Source organism: Scyliorhinus canicula, chromosome 6 (assembly GCF_902713615.1).
Source record: "Scyliorhinus canicula chromosome 6, sScyCan1.1, whole genome shotgun sequence".
Taxonomy (NCBI): Eukaryota; Metazoa; Chordata; class Chondrichthyes; order Carcharhiniformes; family Scyliorhinidae; genus Scyliorhinus; species Scyliorhinus canicula.
The window spans coordinates 107169399-107192846 of record NC_052151.1 but is presented as its reverse complement, the minus strand read 5'-3'; the positions used below and the strand labels follow the sequence as shown (position 1 = coordinate 107192846).

At 42.3% G+C, this 23448-nt stretch overlaps 1 protein-coding gene across 4 annotated transcripts in view; it reads left to right on the top strand.

The window, feature by feature from the left end:
- Positions 1–23448, top strand: part of med23 (mediator complex subunit 23) — a 122354-nt gene that overhangs the window by 91805 nt on the left and 7101 nt on the right. For all 4 annotated transcript variants that reach the window (XM_038799860.1, XM_038799859.1, XM_038799858.1 and 1 more), the window contains 6 exons: positions 1049–1265; positions 3401–3637; positions 4255–4420; positions 6490–6562; positions 13992–14206; positions 19121–19241. In XM_038799860.1, coding sequence (XP_038655788.1) covers positions 1049–1265; positions 3401–3637; positions 4255–4420; positions 6490–6562; positions 13992–14206; positions 19121–19241 — 1029 coding nt within the window. The remainder of the gene's footprint in view (positions 1–1048; positions 1266–3400; positions 3638–4254; positions 4421–6489; positions 6563–13991; positions 14207–19120; positions 19242–23448) is intronic.

The following is a 23448-nucleotide window of genomic DNA, read 5'->3' as shown; positions in this document are numbered from 1 at the left end:
AAATACCAACGTCCTATTTTTTCATGCAATCACTCACTCCTGGAGAAAATCATTCTTTACGTACTGTGTTACAAAATAAACTAACTTGTTGGGGTTTTAGTCCGCTATCCTAGCCACTGTTGGGTCTGGTCTGGGATCGTGATAAAGACTATTTCCAAGATTGTAGGGTCCCACTGTATTCATTGAAATTTAAGAACTTCATCTCACAGCAATTTACACATTGTGGCTAAAGTTTACAAAATGTTCAAGATGATGCATGTTATAAGTATCAAAACACAAAAACGCTCAGAAAAATCTGTTTTTGAACTTATGCATTTCAAATTGTCAGCAGTTTAAGTCAAATTCATTCTAACATCAATCGGGATTCTGACCCATTAATTCAAGTAAAGATCCTTTACACATTTTGCTTTATTTTGCATAGAAAACTAATTAACCAATGGAAATAGTGCCTTAACAGACATGAGGTATCCACTGTCCCTGATCATAAAAATATTTTTAAGTAACTGTCTGAAACTAAGATTGCAGTGTTCAAACAATTCTCTCAGTGTCATTGATGAGACTTATTGTCCTGGATGGCAATCGGGAACCGGCTGTATACCCACTGGACAGATACAGTCCTTCAGTATTTTATATACCGATGTGAAGGTATTTGGAGGCTCTATTTGGAAAGACATGAGAAAAATCTTCGGCATACAAAACTGATATGGAAAACCTCCATGAGAAATGGAAAGGTTATTGAGTTTTTGTTAGGGCACGACCTCATTTGTCTTTTTTTCTTTGTGGATATTATGTTTAATTTGTTTTTAACATACTTAACTTATGAAATGGCCTGCAAACTTATTGTGTTCTGTGTAGCAGCTGCTTAATGAATCACAAAAAATTAGTTTGAAAATTTTAAGCTGTTGCCCTTGAAAATAAAATGGTGCTGCTAATTAGTATTTAAAAAGAGAATAAAAATGTAAAATATTTACAAGAAATCTGTGTAAAATTAGAATCCATTTTGATATCTATTGCTGAAGGTTCTCCATTTGCTGTTTTTCTTTTTCAGAAATATCCTGAAAAGCTGTATTTTGAGGGCCTGGCTGAACAGGTTAATCCCCCGGTGCAGATTCAGCCTCAGTATCTCCCCATTTATTTTGGAAATGTCTGTCTTCGATTTTTGCCAGTATTTGATATTGTAATCCACAGATTTTTAGAATTGCTTCCAGTTTCAAAATCTTTGGAAACACTTCTTGATCACCTAGGAGGCCTATATAAGTTTCATGGTAGGTTTCAAGTATTTCAGAATCTTTAACCCGATAGATGCATTTTATATTATTTATAACTGAAGATTTTTATTTTAGCTAGTCCAGTTTCAATCTTAATTTTTGTGTGAACTGATGTGTTATTTTTTAGATTGATTGCACATATTTTAAGCCTATTATCAATGAATGTTTGATCGTATTTTCAAACCTCTCGCCACTAGCAGGTCAACCTAATGAAAAATTGCAAGTGCGGTGACAGTGATTTTCTGTTGAGCCACTTGATATTGCAGGAGACACAGACAGTGGTGCAGAATCTCCAAAGTTTTGCCCCAAACGGAGAGATAATATACATCAAATGCACTGCAGGAGCAAAATTTTTATGACACACCAAGTTAGAATTTGATTGTTCTACATGTTTTAAAGTGGAGGGAAATAATTAGTGTGGTTGTGATCTATTATTTACTGCTTAAAATAGTGGTGGAAATAGACACAATAGTAACTTCCAAAAGAGAAATAAGTAAGGAAAAATTTGCAGGGGCAAGACAGCCGAGATTGGGGTGGAACAGAAAGCTCATTGGATTAGGGGGCTGGGTAAGTGCTTGTGAATGTAGGGGGTCATACAGATCATAAAACAGGTTTACTGGGTAAAAGCAAATTACTGCGGATGCTGGAATCTGAAAGCAAAGAGAAAATGCTGGAAAATCTCAGCAGGTCTGGCAGCATCTCGAGGGAGAGAAAAGAGCTAACGTTTCAAGTCCAGATGACCCTTTGTCAAAGCTGGGTGGTTTGTTAAGCTGCTCCTCCTGGCCTACAAACATTCAGTAAAGACACTTGTCTTTTGAATCCACACAAACTCACCTCCCTTAGTTGGCCCGACTTCCCAAGGCCAGGGAAATCTGACATTCATGATTGGAAAATAGAAATCTCACTAAAATGAAAGCACCTAGACTCCTTAAAAGGTTTTTAAGGAGCTGAGTCACCTGCTGAGAGCTGATTGGTCATTTGTCCTCTCGGTGTTAAAGCCAGAATTTGGATTGAATTTGAGATTTCTATTGTTTTAACTTGTATGTTTTGGGAGTTAAATTTGTCCCCCATGAGAAAAAACCTTCACTGATGATTTTGAATGCACTGCCTGGAAGGGAAATAGATTCAACAACACCTTTCAAAGGAATTAGATAAATTGAAAGAGTGATGGATACATGCAGGGATCTGCAGCCAGTGAAGATTGCTAAGCAACAAACTTCATGTTCACTCAGTGGCACACACTTGAGCTTGGGAAAGAGTGGATGATGGATATGTTAAGGCTTATGAGAGGGAGGGATTCCTACATCAAGTAGAGATTTTGAAAGATAGAAACAGCAACGGTGAAAAGGGAATTTGAGAAATTTATCTGAAGTGATGAAAATACTTAATTGCCAACAGAGTGATCTGGAAACTTTCAATCACCAACTCGGGACAATGCTCAAAATAACTAGGGTATGTGAGAGACTATATTTTATGATATGTAAAAGAAAGTAAATGTAAAGAAGTACAGTACTTTAAGTATTGTTCTGGGTTCTAATGTTCAAGTTTTCTCTTGGAGAAGAAAATTAGTCACCCAATTATTTATAGAATGAAAGAATTATACATTGCAGAAGGAGGTCATTTGTTCTCTTTTCCCATAGCCCTGTCATCTATCCAACTCCCTTATAAATGTTTTCGTTAAATCTGTTTCCATAATTCTTCAAGATAGTGCATTCCAGATCTACTAACTTGCTACGTTAAAATCTTTTTCCTGATTTTTGTCTCTGGTTCTTCTGCTAATCACCTTGAATTTGTGTCCTCTAGTTATCCACCCTTCTTCCACAGCAGTTTCTCTTTATTTATTCTCTCTAAATTTCTTCATGATTTTGAACACCTCTATTAAATTTCCCCTTATTTTTTCTTTGAGAAAAATAACTCCAACCTCAGTCTCTACATAACAAGTCACTGAACACACTTGGTGGACATCAGCTAAGGAATGACATTGGTGATATCTGCAAATGTTATCGCATTCCTGATTGTGGAGAAAATTTGCATTTTTATTTTGAAAAAGAAATGCTGGCTTTTTGAAATGTAGCCTCAGATATATTTTTTCTCAGTTGACTAAGGAATATGCATTTCTGCTTCCAATGTAGACCGACCTGTGACCTACCTGTACAACACACTTCATTACTATGAGAGACACTTGCGGGATCGCACAAATCTTAAACGGAAGCTTGTTCATGCAGTCATTGGCTCTCTAAAAGATAACCGACCACAAGGCTGGTGTTTAAGTGAAACCTATCTGAAATCTGCCATGAATGCACGAGAAGACAATCCATGGGTTCCTGATGACACATACTACTGCAAGTTAATTGGTCGATTAGTGGAGAATATCCTTTTTTGCTAGCTAGATTGTTTTGTGCAACAAGGAATAAAACCTTCAGAGGATATATGAATCACAACCATAATATTGCCTTTACAAGAAACAAATCAGAATGAAAGTTTGTTAAAATGTAATCTTGAGATTTTCTTCCAGAGTTTGAAAGGATTTTTATGATTTCTCATGCTGATGTGAAGTAATGCATTATACATGCAAAAGTTTTGAATTGAAGTGTCCACAACTGTAGTGAAAGCATCCAAGAAACTTTAAAACAGACATTGGTAGTTCCAGCTGAGTGCACTTTTATTTGTAGTTTATGCAGTTGTATAATATCAAAGTTAGTTCAGTTACCATTCTTTTCATTTGTTCCGCTCCTACTGTATCTGCAGGTTAAGACACAACTTAATAGGAATGAAGATATAGTTGCTTAGTTTATTTTGAGGTTTGAGGTCTTCTATTGCAATAATTCCCATTGAGCATCGATTAAGGAAGCACCTTGTGGCACTCTTTTTTTAAATTTATAAATATTAGTATTATCAGAATTATTTTAAATATTAAGCAATTGTTTAATACATCAAAACTTTATTCACTGTTACCCATTCAGTATTTCCTTAATCAGTTCACCACCAATGGCAGGAAAATCTCCTGGTCCTTTTCCAAACTGTGACTGGAGATTCAATGAATTTCCCAACCCAGCAGCACATGCCCTTCATGTAACCTGTGTGGAACTTATGGCCTTGTCTGTTCCAGGGAAGGAAGTAGGAAATGCACTTCTTAATGTTGTACTAAAGAGGTAACTTGATTTAGAAATTAACTTTATTCACCTTGGACAACAGTGGATTGGAAGGAAAGCTTTAGCTTTGATTTGTAGGTTCTATTTAGCTGAAATGTGATTTGACTGAATTCTATGAAAATCACATCCATTTCAGGATTCCTGGGTTAACTTGTTCGGTTAGTGATATAAACAATTAAAACTAAAAATCAGCCACCCTTTAAAGTGTGAAAATTTGGGACTGTCATGTTCTTTCCTGTTCTAATGTGCTTGTGCACCATCAACTGTAAAGATCACAAACACGCTTTATAGCAGATTTTACACTAATTCTTTTTATTTTTTTTTCCCATCCACACCTTCCAATACAAAAGAAGCTGCACAGTTTGCAACTATCCAGTTGTGCCTGTCGAATATTGTGAGGACAGAGACAGAATTTATTATCCCACCCACCACTGTGTAGAATGATGTTGAACTTGTTTCACGACTAAAATCTTAATTTTTGGTGAAATGTTGGTTTTTACCTAGTCCCATTAGTAGTCATGATTCTCTGGGTGGTATTACATGTTATTGTGTCAGAAAGGTCTTGTACGGATTATCTCTAAAGCCAGGCAGGTGTTTTGTCAGCAAGTCTGCCAACATCTGTGGAGAGAGAAACAATTTCAATGTTTCATTTTGATGATCTTGCATGATCTGATGTTCTGATGAAAGGTCATTGACAAGAACACAAGAAGTAATAGTAATATAATCTTTATTGTCTCAAGTAGGCTTACATTAACACTGCAATGAAGTTACTGTGAAAAGCCCCTAGTCGCCACATTCTGGCGCCTGTTTGGGTACACAGAGGGAGAATTCAGAATGCCCATATAACCGAACAGCACATCTTTCGGGACTTGCGGGAGGAAACCGGAGCACCCAGAGGAAACCCATGTAGACACAGGGAGAACCTGCACAGTCAGTGACCCAAGCTGGGAATTGAACCTGGAGCCCAGAAGCAACAGTAGTGTCTCCAATGCAAGCATGTCCTTTCTTAAATGTGGAGACCAAAACTGCAATATTCTCAATGTGGTCCCACCAAAACCGTGTAAAATTATAGCAGGACATCTTTATACTTGTACTCCAGTCCTCTTGCAATAAAGACTAACATGTTATTTGCCTTCCTAATTGCTTGCTGCACTTGCATACTAACTTTGTGTTCCTTGTCTGAGCACACCCAAGTGTCTTTGAACATCAACATTACAAGTCTCACACATTTTTAAAATAAATTCTGATTTCCTATCCTTATGACTGAAGTGTATAACTTCACATTTCGCTACATTATAATCCATCTGCCATTTTGTTGCTCACTCACTTAAACTGTCCATATCTTTGTATTCTCTGTATCCTAACCATAGTTTACCTTTCCACCTAACATGGTATCATCAGCAAACTTAGATATGTTATTCTCTACCCTTTATCTTTTCATCAATATAAATTGTAAATAGCCGCAACCACAGAACTGATCTTTGCAAAATCCACTATTGACTGCCTACCAACTTGAAAAATCACCGTCCATGTCCACTCTCTGCTTTCCACCCATTAACCCAATTCTCTATCCATGTAAAAATATTATCCCCAACTCCATGAGACCTTATCTCATCCATTTTGTGTGGCACCTTATCAAATGCCTTTTGAAAATACAAGTACGCTGCATCTACTGTTTTGCCTTTATCTACCCTACCAGTTACATTCTCAAAAAAAACTCTTAGCTTTGTCAATTAGGATTCCACTTTGTAAAATCATGTTGACTTGTTCTAACCATACTATGCTTTTCTAAGTATATTTATTAAACCTTACTTAATAATTGATTCCAGCATTTCCCAACGTCGGATTTTTGGCTAACTGGCCTGTTTCTCCCTCTCTTGAAAAACAGTGTAACTTGTGAACTTGCAGAAGCGTTACCTCTGTTTCACTCTCCACACTTGCTGCCAGATCTGCTAATTATTTCTAGGATTTTCTGTTTTTATTTCAGATTTTCAGAATCCACAGGATTTTGCTTCTGTACTGGTGGGTTTTTGTAACTTGCTTCTGTACGAGTTTTTCTTTTCTTCTAGTCAGCCATTAGTACCGAGAGAGAACATTACCGCCTGGATGAATGCAATTGGACTTGTAATAACTGCATTACCTGTAAGTTTTATAAGAAATTCTGAGTACATACTAATAATTAATGTAGCCAATGAGGTTTTGTATTGTAGAACCTGAATTCAGGATTAATCCGTTTCTGATATTCTTCAAATTTTTTATGAGGAAGAAAGGTTTTCTTTTGAGGCTCAAGTCTTTCTGAGGTTAGAGCTTTGAGGAAAATCCATTGGCTTTCCAGTGGCAGTGACATGATAGTGTGGACATTGGTTTATTGTTTTTTTTTTGTAAAAATAATTTTTATTCATGTTTTCACAAATTGTCAACAATAAAAAAAACCCACAAAGAAATAGGAACAAACCCCTCCCCCCCCCCCCCCCCCCCCCCCCCCCCCAACCATATACATGAAGAATAAACGGTATGAAAGCAAATATACACACCCAGTCAAAACAAAACCCTCATGTCCCCCCCGAACTTCCCCCCCCCCCCGGTTGCTGCTGTTGCTGACCATCGCCTACCGCTCCGCCAGAAAGTCTAGGAACGGTTGCCACCACCTGAAGAACCCTTGTACCGATCCCCTTAAGGCAAATTTGACCCTCTCCAATTTAATAAACCCTGCCATGTCGTTAATCCAGGATTCCACGCTTGGGGGTCTCGCATCCTTCCACTGAAGCAGAATCCTTCGCCGGGCTACCAGGGACTCAAAGGCCAGAGTACCGGCCTCTTTTGCCTCCTGCACTCCCGGCTCCTCTGCCACCCCAAATATTGCGAGCCTCCAGCTCGACTCAACCCTGGATCAACCACCCTTGACATTGTCTCTGCTACGCCCCTCCAAAAGACCTCCAGCGCTGGGCACGCCCAGAACATGTGGGTGTGGTTTGCTGGCCTCCCTGAGCATCTAACACATCTGTCCTCTCTCCCAAAGAACCGGCTCAACCTTGCCCCGGTCGTGTGCGCCCTATCAGCACCTTGAGTTGTATTAAGCTGAGCCTCGCGCAAGAGGAGGAGGAATTCACCGTCCCCAGGGCATCCTTCCACGCCCCCTCGTCGATCTCCTCCCCAACTCCTCCTCCCACTTACCTTTCAGCTCCTCCACCAAAGCTGCCTCCTCCTCCTGCATCACCTGATACCTTGCCGAGATCCTTCCCCCCCCCCCTCCAACCCATATTCCCGAAAGCACCCTGTCCTGGACCCCTCGTGGCGGCAGCAGTGGGAACTCCACCACCTGCCGTCTAACAAACGCCCTTACCTGCATATATCTGAAGGTGTTCTCCGGGGGGGAGGCCGAACCTCCCCTCCGGCTCACCCAGACTCGCGAATTTCCCGTCCACAAACAGGTCCCCCATCCTTTTGATGCCTGCCCTGTGTCAACTCAGGAACCCTCCATCCATTCTCCCCGGGATAAACCGGTGGTTTCCCTGTATAGGGGACCACACCGAGGCTCCCACCTCCCCCCTGTGCCGTCTCCATTGCCCCCAAATTTTGAGGGTAGCCGCCACCACCGGACTCGTGGTATACCTCGTTGGAGGAAGCGCCAGCGGCGCCGTCATCAGCGCCTCCAGACTCGTGCCCACACAGGACGCCCTCTCCAACCTCTTCCATGCCGCCCCCTCCCCCTCCATTACCCACTTGCGTATCATCGCCACGTTGGCGGCCCAATAATACCCACAGAGGTTAGGCAGCGCCAACCCCCCATCCCTGCACTGCTCCAGGAACACTCTTCTCACCGTCGGGGTCTTCTGTGCCCTCACGAACCCCATAACGCTCCTGTTGACCCGCCTGAAAAAGGCCTTCGGGATCAGGATAGGGAGGCATTGGAACAAGAACAAAAACCTCGGGAGCACCGTCGTTTTGACTGACTGCACCCTGCCCGCCAGGGAGAATGGCCGCACATCCCACCTCTTAAACTCCTCCTCCATCTGCTCCACCAGCCTCGTGAAGTTAAGCTTATGTTGTATGGCCCCCCAGCTCCTAGCCACCTGTACCCCCAGGTACCTAAAACTCCTCTCTACCTTTTTTAACGGAAGCTCACCAATCCCCCTCTCCTGGTCCCCTGGGTGCACTACGAACAACTCTCTCTTCCCCATTTTGAGCTTGTATCCAGAGAAATCTCCAAACTCCCTAAGGATCCTCATCACCTATGGCATTCCCCCCACCGGGTCCGCCACATATAACAGCAGGTCATCTGCATAGAGCGACAGCCGATGCTCTCCTTCCCCCCCCCGCACTATCCCCCGCCAGTTCCTCAACTCCCTCAGCGCCATGGCCAGGGGTTCAATCGCCAGCGCAAAGAGCAGGGGGGCAGGGTACAATCGGAAATACTCTGACCTCCTTCTGTTCATAGCCACACTCGCCACCGGGGCTTCATATAGCAACCTCACCCACCTGACGAACCCCTCCCCAAACCCGAACCTTTTCAACACCTCCCACAGGTACCCCCATTCCACCCTATCGAAGGCCTTCTCCCCATCCATCGCCACCACTATCTCCGCCTCCCCTTCCCCTGCCGGCATCATTATAACATTCCAAAGCCTCCGTACGTTAGCATTCAAGTGCCTCTTTCACAAACCCCGTTTGATCTTCATGTATGACCTGTGGCACACAGTCCTCTATCCTCGTGGCCAAATTCTTTGCCAGCAACTTTGCATCTACATTTAAGAGTGAGATCGGCCTATAAGACCCACACTGTAGGGGATCCTTGTCCCGCTTCAGGATCAAGGAGATCAGCGCCCTAGACATCTTCGGGGGCAAAGCCCCCCCCCCTTCCTTGGCCTCGTTGAAGGTCCTTGCCAACAGTGGGCCCAGCAGGTCCAAATACCTCTTGTAAAATTCAACTGGGAACCCATCTGGCCCCGGTGCCTTCCCCGTCTGCATGTTCCCTATCGCTTTAACCAACTCCTCCAGTCCAACCGGCGCCCCCAACCCTGCCACCTGCTCCTCCTCCACTCTCGGAAACCTCAGCCGGTCTAGAAAGCGACCCATCCCTCCCTCCTCCATTGGGGGCTCAGACCGGTACAGTTCCTCGTAAAAGCTCCTAAAGACCCCGTTGATGCCCGCCGCGCTTCGTACCGTGCTCCCTCTTCCATCCCACATTGGCTTATTGTTATGGTCAGCAGAAGTGCCGAATGATTGATTGATTCTTCTTGGCCTCTTCCTGAGGTTCCTGTCACTACAGATGTCAATCTTTAGCCAATGTGGCTTGCGTTACGAGATCAAACAATTGATTGTGTTGGACACCTGAAAGTCTGCAAGCCTCAATGGTCTACGGCTGCAGTACAATGATGAGAAAGTGTACAAAAGAAAGTGTTGAATAAATGCAACAAATATGAAATAAGAAGTGGAAAAATAACTAATGCTAAAAGAGGATGTAATGTTAACATTTGAGAGTAGAGAGTACTTCCTTCCTCAACTGGTTTTCCTACATGGGAAATCAAAGAAATTCAAAATCAATTCAAATATTAATCTATTTTTGTTTTTAAAATGTATCATGTTTGGAAAATTCTAGCCACCAGCCGTTTGAGCCTGCACTATTTTTCAATGTTAATCAACTAAAAAGAAACAGCAAATGCCGAAAGTATTTCTTTAAAAGGCCATAACATGATCTTAGAGTTTTGGTAAAGATTACATAGAAGATCCAGAATGCTTGTGCATTGTAAAACTGTATTTCATTTTTTCTACATTTTAAAGGATCTTGTGTTTCATTAAGCTGAATTCTGAAAGGAATTTAAAACCTAATGTCTGAAATATTAAGCTTTCACAGAATCACAAAATCTTTACAGTGCAGAAGGAGGCCAATCACCCCTTTGAGTCTGCACCAGCTCTCTGAAAGCGCATTCTACCTAATCCTACTATACTGGCTTATCCCCCGTAACCGTGCACATTCATTCTTTTCAGATAGCAATCCAAATTCCCTTTGAATATCTCGATCAAACCTGCCTGCACCACTCAGTTCGTTGCAGACTCCAAATCTAACTGGGTGGAAAAAACCTTTCCTTACATAACCTCCTTTTGTCCATCATTTTGAATTGGTGTCCTCTAGTTCTTGAGAATGAACAGTTCCTCAGTATTTACCTTGTCCATATCCCTCAAGAGCTTTATTGCCTCTCAGCCTTCTTTTCACCCAAGGGCAACAGATCCAACCTCTTCAATCTATCCTCCTAGCTATAGCTGTTTATCCCTGGAATCATTCTTCTGAATCTCCTCACCATCCCTTCTCTTGTCACTGCGACAATATCCTGAAACTTCCTTCCTAACAGCACAGCGGGTGTACCTACAACACATGGATTGCAGCAGTTCAAGTAGACAGCTCACCTTCTCGAAGGCAGTTAGTGCTGGCCAATAAAAATTCTGACCTAGCCAGCAACACCCACATGCTGTGAAATTATATTTTTTTAAACCTAAAAATTGGGTACACTCGCCAACCTCTATAAACTTCATAGTCATAAGCCTTCCGGTGACGGCGGGCGGGAGGCAACCGCACTTTGGAGGGCTCTTGTTCAGTCACAGAATTGTCGGCGTTTTAACTCCCGATCCCAGGGGCAACGGAGGCTGAAAAAGTTGTAGGAAGGCACATTGAGGAGAAATGTCCATGGTTGGGAAAAAAACAGCCATGAAAAAGGGGATTAATGAAAGTCCGCCGGTGAGTGGAAAAGTCAACGCAGGAACTGTAAGGAAAGTGGAGGCTGGGGCACCAGGGGAGGCCGCATTGCTCACGGCAGAAGAAATTATAGTCATAGTGTGTTAGAGGGGATTTCTTTGTTTCCCAGAGACCGGGCGAGGTGGAAGGAGACCCGGGCGGTGCCTCCATGCTGGCTGGTTTAAGCTGGCCAGTGAACGGGAGTGGGTGGGGGGAGGGGCTGCGGCCATCGGAGCCTGGTAGAACAGGTTTTGGTGAGTCTAGCCGGAGTGAAAAGTTGGGGGAAGGAACCGAGGCTGGGGGAAGAATTTACAAGTGGAAGTGCAGGGGAGGAATCTGTGTGTGGGGAGAGGGGGCGGTCTACAATTCATGGGTGTCATTTACACTTTCAGGGATTGGATTGCTTTGAATATTACGGGAGGGGTTGTGGGGTGGACTATTTATGTCAATGGTGACCAGAGGCGATTCCTGATTCCTTTTCTTTTCCTTGGGAGGTTTTGTCTTATTCTTTTTTTTTTTTAATTTAGATTACCCAATTATTTTTTCCAATTAAGGGGCAATTTAGCGTGGCCAATCCACCTACTCTGCACATCTTTGGGTTGTGGGGGTGAAACCCACGCAGACACGGGGAGAATGTGCAAACTCCACACAGACAGTGACCCAGAGCCGGGATCGAACCTGGGACCTCAGCGCCGTGAGGCGGTTGTGCTAACCACTAGGCCACCGTGCTGCCCTGGTTTTGTCTTATTCAATGCTTATATTGTCATGCGGGCCATTTTTTGAGGGTTGGTTGGAGGATGGGATTGTTGTTGATAAGGGGATTGACATTGTATTCATTACCATTTACTGTTTGTTGGTGGGGTGTAAATTTTGAAGAAAATGTGAAAATGGAGAATAAAAATATTTTTTTTAAAACTTAATAGTCATAGATGTTTACAGCATGGAAACTGGCCCTTCGGTCCAGCTGGTCCATGTCGCCCAGTTTCTATCACTAAGCTAGTCCCACTTGCCCGCATTTGACCCATAATCCCTCTATACCCATAGAACAATTAAATGCTGTGGAAGTTTCCTTGTAAATAATTCCTATGTTAAAAAAACTTAGCTCAATGACATGCAACCTGGGGGAGCTAATGAATTGGAGAGCAATGCATTGGGTGGGATTCACAGCCTTTGGCAACATATCCATGAATGGAGGTTTCATGATATGGTTCTATTAGTCGCAAAATGCTTTATATTGAGACAGTGGAGTACATTCCTGCTGCCTAGTAGTGATATTGAGTAAAGGAATATGTGGGTTCAATGTTTTTCCTATAACTATAACTGCCGGCCTGTTTTTAATTCATTTTTCTAAAGCATCCAGAAACATTTGATACCTGATTTAATATAGACAAGGAAACCTACATGCGTATTAGGAGCAGGAGTAGGCCATTCAACAGTCAAGCCTGCTCTGCCTTTCAGTTAAATTATGTCTGATCTAATTGTAGCATCACTCCACTTTCCTTCCTACCCCCCTATAGCCTTTGACCCTGGATGTTATGATATCAGTATATTATTACAGCCTCGTTTGCATCTGATCATCCAAAGGTGCATGGGTACTTCTCAAACCAGAGGTTTTAACTGGAAAATAGGCTGGGGCAAAAGTGGAAGGATATCTGGAAAAATAGAACTCTGGCTATTTTCTCTCTTTGCTGCCTAGCTGCCTGTGTAACACTAGTAAAACAGGTAACCTATTGGAAAAGCTGTGCTGGTGTATTGGTACAACAGACCACTGCAATTCTGATATCGGAGGACAAGGTGAAAGAATGCTCAGGCTTTCAGTCTGCTATTGATTGATTTATTGTCACATGCCTGTTTGTGGTCAATGAGGGTCAATGTAACAGTGGATTTACTTGACTGCTTCCATCAGTCAGCTGAAAAACTCATTATGGAATGACAGTAAGATTTGTAGGACAAATTCAGTCGCAATCTCTCAGCCTAGTGAAATCATTAATGTCCCACTGTGTAACAATTGACATTGAAATTAGTTGCCCAACATGGCGGCAAATGCCTTACAGTGCAGTAAATTACAACTTGTTATTGTACAGTGCCTTTATTGTTCTAAAACAAGGAACATTACAAAGCAAATATTGACACTACCATAAGCAAAATGAAGACAGCTGACCAAAACCTCAGTCAAAGAGTTAGGTTATAAGGAATGTCTTAAAGGAGAGAAGTTTGGTGGTGTGTGTGTGTGGGGGGGGGGGGGGGGGGGGATGGTAGGCATGACTGCTAGTAGTGGAGAATTTAAGGAGTTAATTGAGGCCAAAACTGGATAAGTGTAGATATCTCTGTGGATTGTGTGGTTGAAGATTATTCTGGGAATAGGGAGAGGCAAGACCATGGAGGTATTCAAAAAGAAGGAAGGACATTTTAAAATCAAGGTATTGCTTTTAACTGGGAGCCAGTGCAATTCATCAATCAAACATTGGGTGATGGTTGAACAGGACGTGGTATGAGTAAGGACACGGGCAGCAGAGTTTTAGATTACTTCAGTTTATGGAGAATAGAACATGGAAAACTGAACAGAGGGCAATCAAATAGTCAGGTCTGGAAGTAACAAACCACATGTAAGTGGATTTCTGCAGCTTTTGAACCGGGATGGGCTGGAGTTGATGTCACTGAGGTGAAAATAGACGGGCTTAGTGATGACACAAGGTCGGAAACTCATTTTGGGGTCAAATGTGACACCAAGATTACAGGCACTCTTCGCAATTTAGTTGAAAGTGTGCTATGTTCCCAAATTTGAAATATTGTCATCTAACAAGGATTTTATTTCTTAAAAATATATTTTTTTAATTTAAGGAGCCCTACTGGATAGTATTGAACGATCGTATTGTGAGTGTCATCAACAGTGCTACGCTGACCTCAGATACAGAATGGGTTGGATATCCATTCCAGCTGTTTGATTTCACAGCTTGCCACCAGTCATATTGTGAGATGTATTGCAGCTATGTTTTGGCCTTGGCACATGCGGTGTGGCATCATTCAAGCATTGGACAACTTTCCCTTATCCCCAAGTATGTAATAAAAATCTTTCTATTTGTCACATAATGTGACTCTATTTAATATTGGTTTAATATTAAGTTGGTTGGATGAAAATATTTTCTATGAATTCAGCTTGAAGTAGGCTGTTTTGTACAGTGCATATCAATGCTTGCAGTTATTTTTACAAATGCAGCAAATTTTTAGTGTGCTTTAGACACAGCTTTATATCGTTCTGTATGTGCTGCAACAAAAACTGACTTGAATGCAAATTATAAATGCATCAAAAATAAAGCATAACCGATGAGGAAGGGAGTTAACATGAAACAGAATGTTTCCCTAAATATTTCTGAATGCTTTTCCCATTATCAGCTTGGCCCCTAGGAGAGATGGAACAAGCTTCAAGAGTTAATTAGCAATGGCTAGCAGATCAGTAATCTTGACATACTTGGATACATTCAGACAAATTGTGTGTACTTGGAGCTTTCCCAATTAATGTTATTCAGCAATAAAGTCTCAATTTTCACACACTATAATCATGAGTGCATTACTTTGATGGTAAAGCTGATTTGCTTAACTTATTTTTATACAATATTCTAGACTTGATTCAGACATTGAGAACGTCTTGAAGCTCTATAATCCATTGTGCGCTGTTGAGTTACATTTCTCTTATGTCAGGCTCCCAACAGTGTTACCAGAAATTGATCAGAAACATTATAGCAAATAGTATTGTTTAAATCAAACAGTTTCTTGTTGGTATTCAGAGTGTGCTTCAGACATACTAATTGTACATTAAGACCGAGTGATTATGGCCCAAGTTGTTGGAAGTGATGCTTTGTTTCCCCTCAGAGTGCACATAGCTTTGTGAGACTGGTTGATATCCGATTACTGTTAATAAAACCATAGCACAAACTTTCTAATGCTATTTACTAAAGTGGTAATTTTCACTAAATTTGTTCGTCTCAAAATGGAAATAATCATTTAGACTGTCAAAGGCTTGTATCCTACCCAACCACTAAGTGCAAGTTCAGTAAACATTAATAATGTTCAGAAATGTGTTGTGCTTTTCTCTTCAGTATTATACTGCTGGCTTTTTATTCCTTTTCTGTCAAACTAAAAGTGAGTTTTTGATTAATGCAAATCCTCCTTCTTGTTCGCTGTCCCAATCGCTTCAATGCTGATGTTTTTCTGAAAGAGAAAATTGAGCTATTTTTCAGCATCCTCCACCAGGTGAAAGGCTGACTTCATTCTTTGGGAGATGAGAGGGTTCTGCAACCTGCCAAGCCATACCAGAAGATTCCACGATTGTAACCACTCAGGCAATTTTATACCACTTACTTTTGGACCTAAGGCATTAACCCTTTGAAGACTCATATTTTGATCCTCCTTCCTAGAAAACATTGTTTAGCTGTCAAGGCTTCCCTGAAGCCAGTAATGGGCCTGCTGTTCCCTGTTGTGCTTTCTGCTCATATGCCAATGATTTTGCACCATCCCTCACTCACCACATTTGGTAAGAGAGCTGACAGGAAAATATAGAACAAATTTGATGAAAGTTTAATGTATTCATAGTGATTCTCAATCTCCACTTAATCCAGTTCTCTGATGCAGTTAAAAAGTCTCCTGCATTCAACTGTGAAATTAAGCGGGCCTATTTACATGCTGAAATCTAGAACTGTGTGACAACTGAAGTCAGATTACCATAGAATTTACAGTGCAGAAGGAGGCCATTCGGCCAATCGCGTCTGCATCGGCCCTTACAAAGAGCACCCTACTCAAGCCCACGTATCTACCCTATCCCCATAACCCCCACTTAACCTTTTTGGGCACGAAGGGCAATTTAGCATGGCCAATCAACCTACCCGCACATCTTTGGATTGTGGGAGGAAACCGGAGCACCCGGAGGAAACCCATGCAGACACGGGGAGAACGTGCAGACTCTGCACAGACAGTGACTCCGCACAGACAGTGACCCAGCCGGGAATCAAACCTGGAACCCTGGAGCTGTGACGCAACTGTGCTAACCACTATGCTACCATGCTACCCATACATTGCTGCATTCCATGCTATTTCCTTTCTAGTTGATCCAACTTGTTGGTAAGAGAGAGAGAGAATTTCAGCTGAAATTTCAAACCATCTTTTTGTTGATCCATTCACCTGGCTATTATTTACTGAATTAGATCCAATCAACCAGTCAACGGTGTCCAAAACCTTTTTAAAAATTCCTTCTAAATATCTAAAATCTGTTTCCAATCCTAATTAAATGTATTCACCTTTATACGGGATCAGATTGGTCTTTGCCACCTGATAGATTAATCAAATTACAAAAGCAGTAGACAAGCCAATCACTGGATAAAAGCAAATTACTGCGGATGCTGGAATCTGAAACCAAAGAGAAAATGCTGGAAAATCTCAGCAGGTCTTGCAGCATCTGCAAGGAGAGAAAAGAGCTAATGTTTCTAGTCCAGATGATCCTTTGTCAAAACACAGAACAAATACAATTCCAAACATATTCTCCCTTTTCCCCCTACCCCCAAAAAAGAAAACAAATCATAATCAGAACACCCCACCCCCAACATGGCATGGTGGTTAGCCCTGTTGCCTCACAGTGGCAGGGACCGGGGTGCAATTTCAACCTTGGGTCACTGTCTATGTGGAGTGAGCACTTTCTCCCCGTGCCTGTGTGGGTTTCCTCTGGGTGCTCCTGTATCCTCCCATAATCCAAAGATGTGCAGGATAGGTGGATTGACCATTCTAAATTGCCCTGTAGTGTCAAGGGATATGCAGGTTAGGTGTGGTTACGGGATTGTAGGGTTAGGGTGCTCTTCCAGAGGGTCGGTGCAGACTTGATGGGCCGAATGACCTCTTTTTGCACTGTAGGGATTCTATGATCTGACGGTGACCAACTCCCTGCAATAAGAAATGACCCTCTCATTAAGTACTTAACCTTCTCTAATTACAAAAACTCCATAAGGTCACTCAACCAGCACAAAACACTTGGTGAAACTGGAGTCTTCCACCCAAACAGAACTCGTCTCTGGGCTATTAATGAGGCATTCGCCTTTACCCCCGTCTGCAGCTCCAGTGAGTCCCAGACCCTAAAAATGGCCAAGAAGATCAAGACTGCGTTGTACAGGAGCAATGTTCGATTTGGTGTGTTTGATGGGAATTAGATGAGGAATAATGATATTTGCAAATTGATATTGTGACAGTGATGTTTGACATACAAAGAGGGTGTTGGAGCACTGAGGGTTTTTTTGGTCATGGGATGTGGGAATTGCTGGCTGGCTGGCATTTATTGCCTGTCCCTGAGAGCATTTCAGAGTCAACCTCATTTCTGTGGGTCTAGAGTCACATGTAGGCCAGACTAGGTAAAGACAACAGATTTTCATCCCTAAAGGACATTAGTGAACCAGATGGGTTTTTATTACGATCGGTTCCATGGTCACATTTAGACATCTTCTAATTCCAGGTTTTTATTGAATTCAAATGTCACCATCTGTCATGGTGGGATTCAAACCTGGGTCCTCAAACCCTGATCTCTGGATTACTAGTCCAGTGGCAAAAGCACTACGCCACTGTCTCCAGAACGAGAGAGAGACACCAGAAAATCTCTGTAGCACTTGCGTGATTCGCTGCAATCGAGCACTTTGAGCTCCTGGAATAAACTGGAGGAATCATCTACCATCCCCACATGAATTTCCTTCTACCTAAAACTGGCACAGTGACTATCATTATCAGAATATCATTTCTACTGCAAATTCAGTTGAATTTGAACTGAGTAGGGCAGAGCATCTTCTTTTAAGATAGGTGATGTAAATTCTTGTATGATTTTGTTTAAGAATCTTAATATATTTTCATAACTTTTGAATATTGGACTTTTCACATTTGAGTAGTTTTATTTGTTCATGTAGCATGTGCCCATCCCTAATTGCCTTCCAAGGAGCAATTGAGAATCAACCACATTGCTGTGGTTCTGGAGTCACGTGTAGATTTCCTTCCCTAAAGGACATTAGTGAACCAGCTGGGTTTTTATGACAATCGACAATGGTTTCATGGTCATCATTAGACTTTTAATTCCAGATTTTTATTGAATTCAAATTTCACCATCTGCAGTGGCAGAATTTGAATCTGGGAGCGTTACTCTGGGTCTCTGGATTACTAGTCCAGTGACAATACCTTTATGCCTTTGCCTCCCCACTAGTATTTCTAAACTAATTTTAACTGTTCTATTGTGTGGTCAAGTGAATGAGACAATATTATGGATTATCCAAAAGGCTGAAAACGATCACCTGTATGAATAAACACACACTACATCATGGAAGGATGGAATTTATTTTATAGTTTCAATGAAAGAAACCTTTCATCAATTTTGAACAAAATTACGGCAGTTAATCACAAATAGCGTCTTTGCCTGAGCTCTCAAGTGTTTAAATGAATTGAAAGTATATGGGCCTGCATCTGCTTGCCGAACAAAATTTAAAGTTTAAAACAAACTGATCTATTCACTAAAGTTAAAAACAGATTACGGAGTATGCTAGAAATCTGAAATAGCAAAATGCTGGAAATATTCATCAAGTCTGTGGCAGTATCTGTGGAGGGCGAAACAGACTTTTCAAATTGAATGTGATTCTCCTGATTTTTAAGAAATTGCTCGTGATTTGCGATGGTGGGGGTTGGCATGTCTAAGTTAGCATTGTGTAAAAAGCATAATGTCAACATTGATTTTCACAAGTGATAATTGAAGGCTCTACAGTAGTATTTATATTTATGTTTTTTTTTGTATAATTTGAACAAAGACATGTTATTTAATGTAATGGAAAGAAAAAAATGTTTTATTTGTTTCCTTAGTCTGTTCACAGCACAAGTCTATGGCCTGAGTCCCAAAGAAGAGTGAGAATGTAGAAATTAGAACATAATCTGAAAATAAATGAATGGTTTGTCTTCCTCAGATTTCTCACAGAAGTGCTAAAGCCTTTGGTGAATACTGAATTCCAGTTGTTGTACATTTATCATCTAGTTGGCCCTTTCCTGCAACGGTTCCAACAAGAAAGGACCCGATGTATGCTTGAGGTCAGTGCTTTGTTTACAGGAATATAAATTTAGTGTGAATTTTAAATGTTAATTTGTAGTTTGTGGCAACCAACCACTTAATTGTAGAAAATGAATTATTTCTCAGTTGGAATTCTTACAGAATTAAATGTCATCAAGTATTAGAATTGAATATGAGACATGCTACTAGGAGATGGTGGTAATGTCACTGAAGCAGTAATTCAAAGTCCCAGGCCCTGGGGATATGGGTCCAAATCCAACATGGCAACTTTTAAAATGTAATTAATAAATTCATTTAATGAATAAAAATCTGGAACTGGAAATTAGTTTCAGTAATGGTGCCGTGAAACTAATTCCGATTGTTGTTTAAAAACCCATCTGGGTCACTTCTGTCCCTTGGAGAAGGAAAGTTACAGTCCTTTGGCCTACATGGACTCCAGACATTGGGGAAGTCAGGTGGTGAGTTACCCATTTCCGAATTCCCAAGCAATGTGCTTGATTCTTAACTGCCCTCTGAAATGGTCTAGCAAGACAGCCAGTTGTGCGAAAAAGCTACAGAAAAGTCAAAAAAGAAGAAATCCAGACAGACCACGTGGAATTGACATTGATATCAGAAACAGCAGCAGCATGTCTGACCCTGTAAACCCATACTAACATCTGGGGGCTTGTGTCAAAATTGGAAGAGTTGTATTCAAGTAACAGCCTGAAATGGTGAAATTCTGAGAATCAAACCTTAGTCAATGTCCCTGACAGAAGATCACGATCTCTGAATACATCCTGCCTCACCGTTAGGACAGACCCACCAGAGGCGATAGTACAGTGGTATACTGTTGGGAAGGGGTTGCTTAGGAGTCCTCAACATTGACTACGTATTCCATATGGCATGGTCAGGTCATAAATGGGCACGGTAAGCACTTCCTTCAGCTGATGTTGCTAAATGCTGAACACCAATTGAAATGAAGCACTTGAGAGTGGCAAGGCCACAGTATGTACTCTCGGTTGAGGGCTTCAATGTCCACCACCAAGTGTGACTCAGTAGCACAACTCCTCACCAAGCTGGCTGGTCTGTGATAAGTAGTGAGGGACAATCCTGCTAGACTTTGTCCACAGTTGTATATTTGTCACTGCTCACTGATGTTCAGTTTAGGCTCAGCCTTGGTAAACTGCATTCTTGGCATGATTCCGAACATGAATTAAGAGATCTGAAGGCAAAAGAAGAGGTTTGTGTGACTGCCTTTGACTTCAAGACTGCAATTGGCTGAGTGTGGCCTCAAGGAGCCCTGGCAAAATGGATGTCAACGGTAATCAAGGGAAATCTCTCTACTGGTTGCTGACTCATTATTCAGGGTAATGCTGTGACCAATCATACTCGAGCTGCCTGGTTTAAATTTCAAACAATGCTTGACAGTTAATTGTCAGGCATCACCAACTGGTGCATTCTTCATGGCAACACCCCCACGAATCAGAGTCCACTTATCAACCAATCAGCTATCTCTTGTACAACATAAACTGTTTTCCCCCTAATATTGGTATTCTTCCCACGTGAATTCACCTTTATACACAGCAGTCTACATCCCTCCCCAGACGGAAGTGACGGACGGCACTGGACAGACGCACTCCACCATCAACAACCAAGAAACAAATCCCCTTGAAGCCCTGACAATCGTGGCTGAAGACTTCAACCGGCCAACCTCAGGAGGGTTCTAGCTAAACTCCATCAACATATCACCTGCCCCACCAGAGGTGCAAACATCCTGGACCATTGCTCATGAGCATAAAAGGTGCCTACCGCTCCATTCCCCGACCACACTTTGGCGAATCTGACCACAAGTCGGTATTCCTACTTCCGGCTTACAAACAGCAATTCAAGCGTGCTGAGCCAGTCAAGAAAACCATGCAGTGCTTGTCCTAGGCCTCAGAGGACACTGTCCGCGATTGTTTGGAGTCTGTGGACTGGTCCGTTTTCAAGGGCGTGGCGGCTAACCTGGACAAGTACGTAACCTCCGTCACAGACTTCATCAGTAAGTGTGTCGAGGACTGTGTTGCAAAGAAGACGATACGGGTGTTCCCCAATCAGAAACCTTAGCATAACCTAAGGGTTCACTCCTTGCTGAAGTCCCGGACGGAGGTGTTCAAGTCTGACGACCCTGACCTATACAAAATCCAGGTAGGACATACATAAAGCCATCAGGGATGCCAAACTAGAGTCCCAGGCTAACGACACAAACCAACGACAACTATGGCAGGGCCTACACAAGATCACAGGCTATAAAGCAAGGCCATTCAGAATCTCTGGTGCTAGAGCATTTCTCCCCGATGAACTGAACAAGTTCTATGCCCACTTTGAACAGTCAGTCAATACATCAGTGCCACCCGCCCCAACAGCCCTGGACACACCCATACCCACTTTTACAGCCTTCGAGGTAAGAACTGCCTTCTTGAAAGTGAACGGAAAGCGACTGGCCCCAACGGAGTCCCTGGGCGAGCACTCAGAGCCTGCACAGACCAGCTGGCGAGTATATTCGCAGACATCTTCAACACCTCACATCGCCACTCCGAGGTTCCCACCTCCTTCAGGAAGATCACCATAATACCTGTACCAAATAAGAACAAAATAGTGTGCCTCAACGACTACCGACAGGTGGCCCTGACATCTGTCATGAAATGCTTCTAGCGGCTAGTCATGAGACGGATCAACGCTAGCCTTCCAGACGGTCTCGATCCATTGCAGTTCACCTACTGCGGCAGCTGATCCACAGCAGCTGCTATCTCCCTAGCCCTACAATCAACATTCAACAAGGACACCTATGTCAGACTACTGTTCATAGACTACAGCACTGCCTTCAACAACATTATCCCCACAAGACTAATAATCAAACTCTGCAATCTTGGACTTGACCCCTCCCTGTGCAGCTGGATCCTTGACTTCCTCAACAACAGACCGCAATCTGTCACGGTAGGCACTTCCTCCACAATAGTCCTCAACACCTGGGCCCCACAAGGATGTGTGCTCAGTCCTCTACTGTACTCCTTACACACATGACTGTGTGGCAAGATTTAGCTGCAGTTCGATCTATAAGTTTGCGGATGATGCGACTGGTGGGCCGTATCTTAAAAAACGATGAATCAGTCTGCAGAAGGAACATAGATCACTTGGTTGAATGATGTACTGAAAACAACCTCTCTCTGAATGTCAGCAAAACCAAGGAATTGATCATCGACTTCAGGAAGTGCAGTTCAACACACCTCCATCTACATAAATCTACATTCGCCCCGTGTCTGCGTGGGTCTCACCCCCACAACCCAAAAGATGTGCAGAGTAGGTGGCTTGGCCACGCTACATTGTCCCTTAATTGGGGAAAAAATATTTGGATACTCTAAAATTTAAAAAAAAGAAACTTATTAACTTCTAACAGGGCTGGACAGACCAGATGCAGTGGGGGATATTTTCCCTGGGTGGGAAACCTAGAAGCAGGGGACACAATTTCAGGATACAGCATAGATCATTTAGGACTGAAACGAAGGTAAATTCCTGACTCCGAGAGTAGTGGAACTTTCTACCACAGAAAGCCGTGGCGGCCAATTAATGAATGTATTGAAGAAAGAGATAGATAACCTTTCGATTTTAATGACATCTAGGGCTATGGGGAGGAAGCAGGAAAATAGTATGAACTACCCCTGCTCCTAGTTTCTATGTTTCTATCCCTTTGTCATTGATATTTAGAAATCTGACCATCTACTTTAAACATACCATATGACTGAGCTTCCACAGCCTTCTGGGAAGGGAATTCAAAAGATTCACAACCCTCCAAGTAAAAAATAAATTCTCCTCATCTTGGTCCTAATGGCTTCTACCTTATTTGGAAATTGTGTCCCCTAGTTCTAGACTCTTCAAACATGGGGAACACCTTACCTGCACCTACCCTATCCATTCCTTTAAGTTTAAATGAGATCACCTCTCATTCTTCAAAACTCAAGAGAATGCAGGCCCAGTTTCCCCAATCTTTCATAGGCAGCCCCACCATCTTAGGAACAGGTCTCATGGACCTTCCTATGGTACCTTCCTACGGTGAGGGACCTAAACTGCACACACTACTCCAGAGGTGGTCTAACCAAGATTCTACACATTGAAGCAAGACTTTGATACTCCTGCATTCCAGCGTTCTTGCGATAAAAGCCAATATGCCATTAGCCTTGCTAATTGTCTGCTGCATCTGCATGTTAGGCT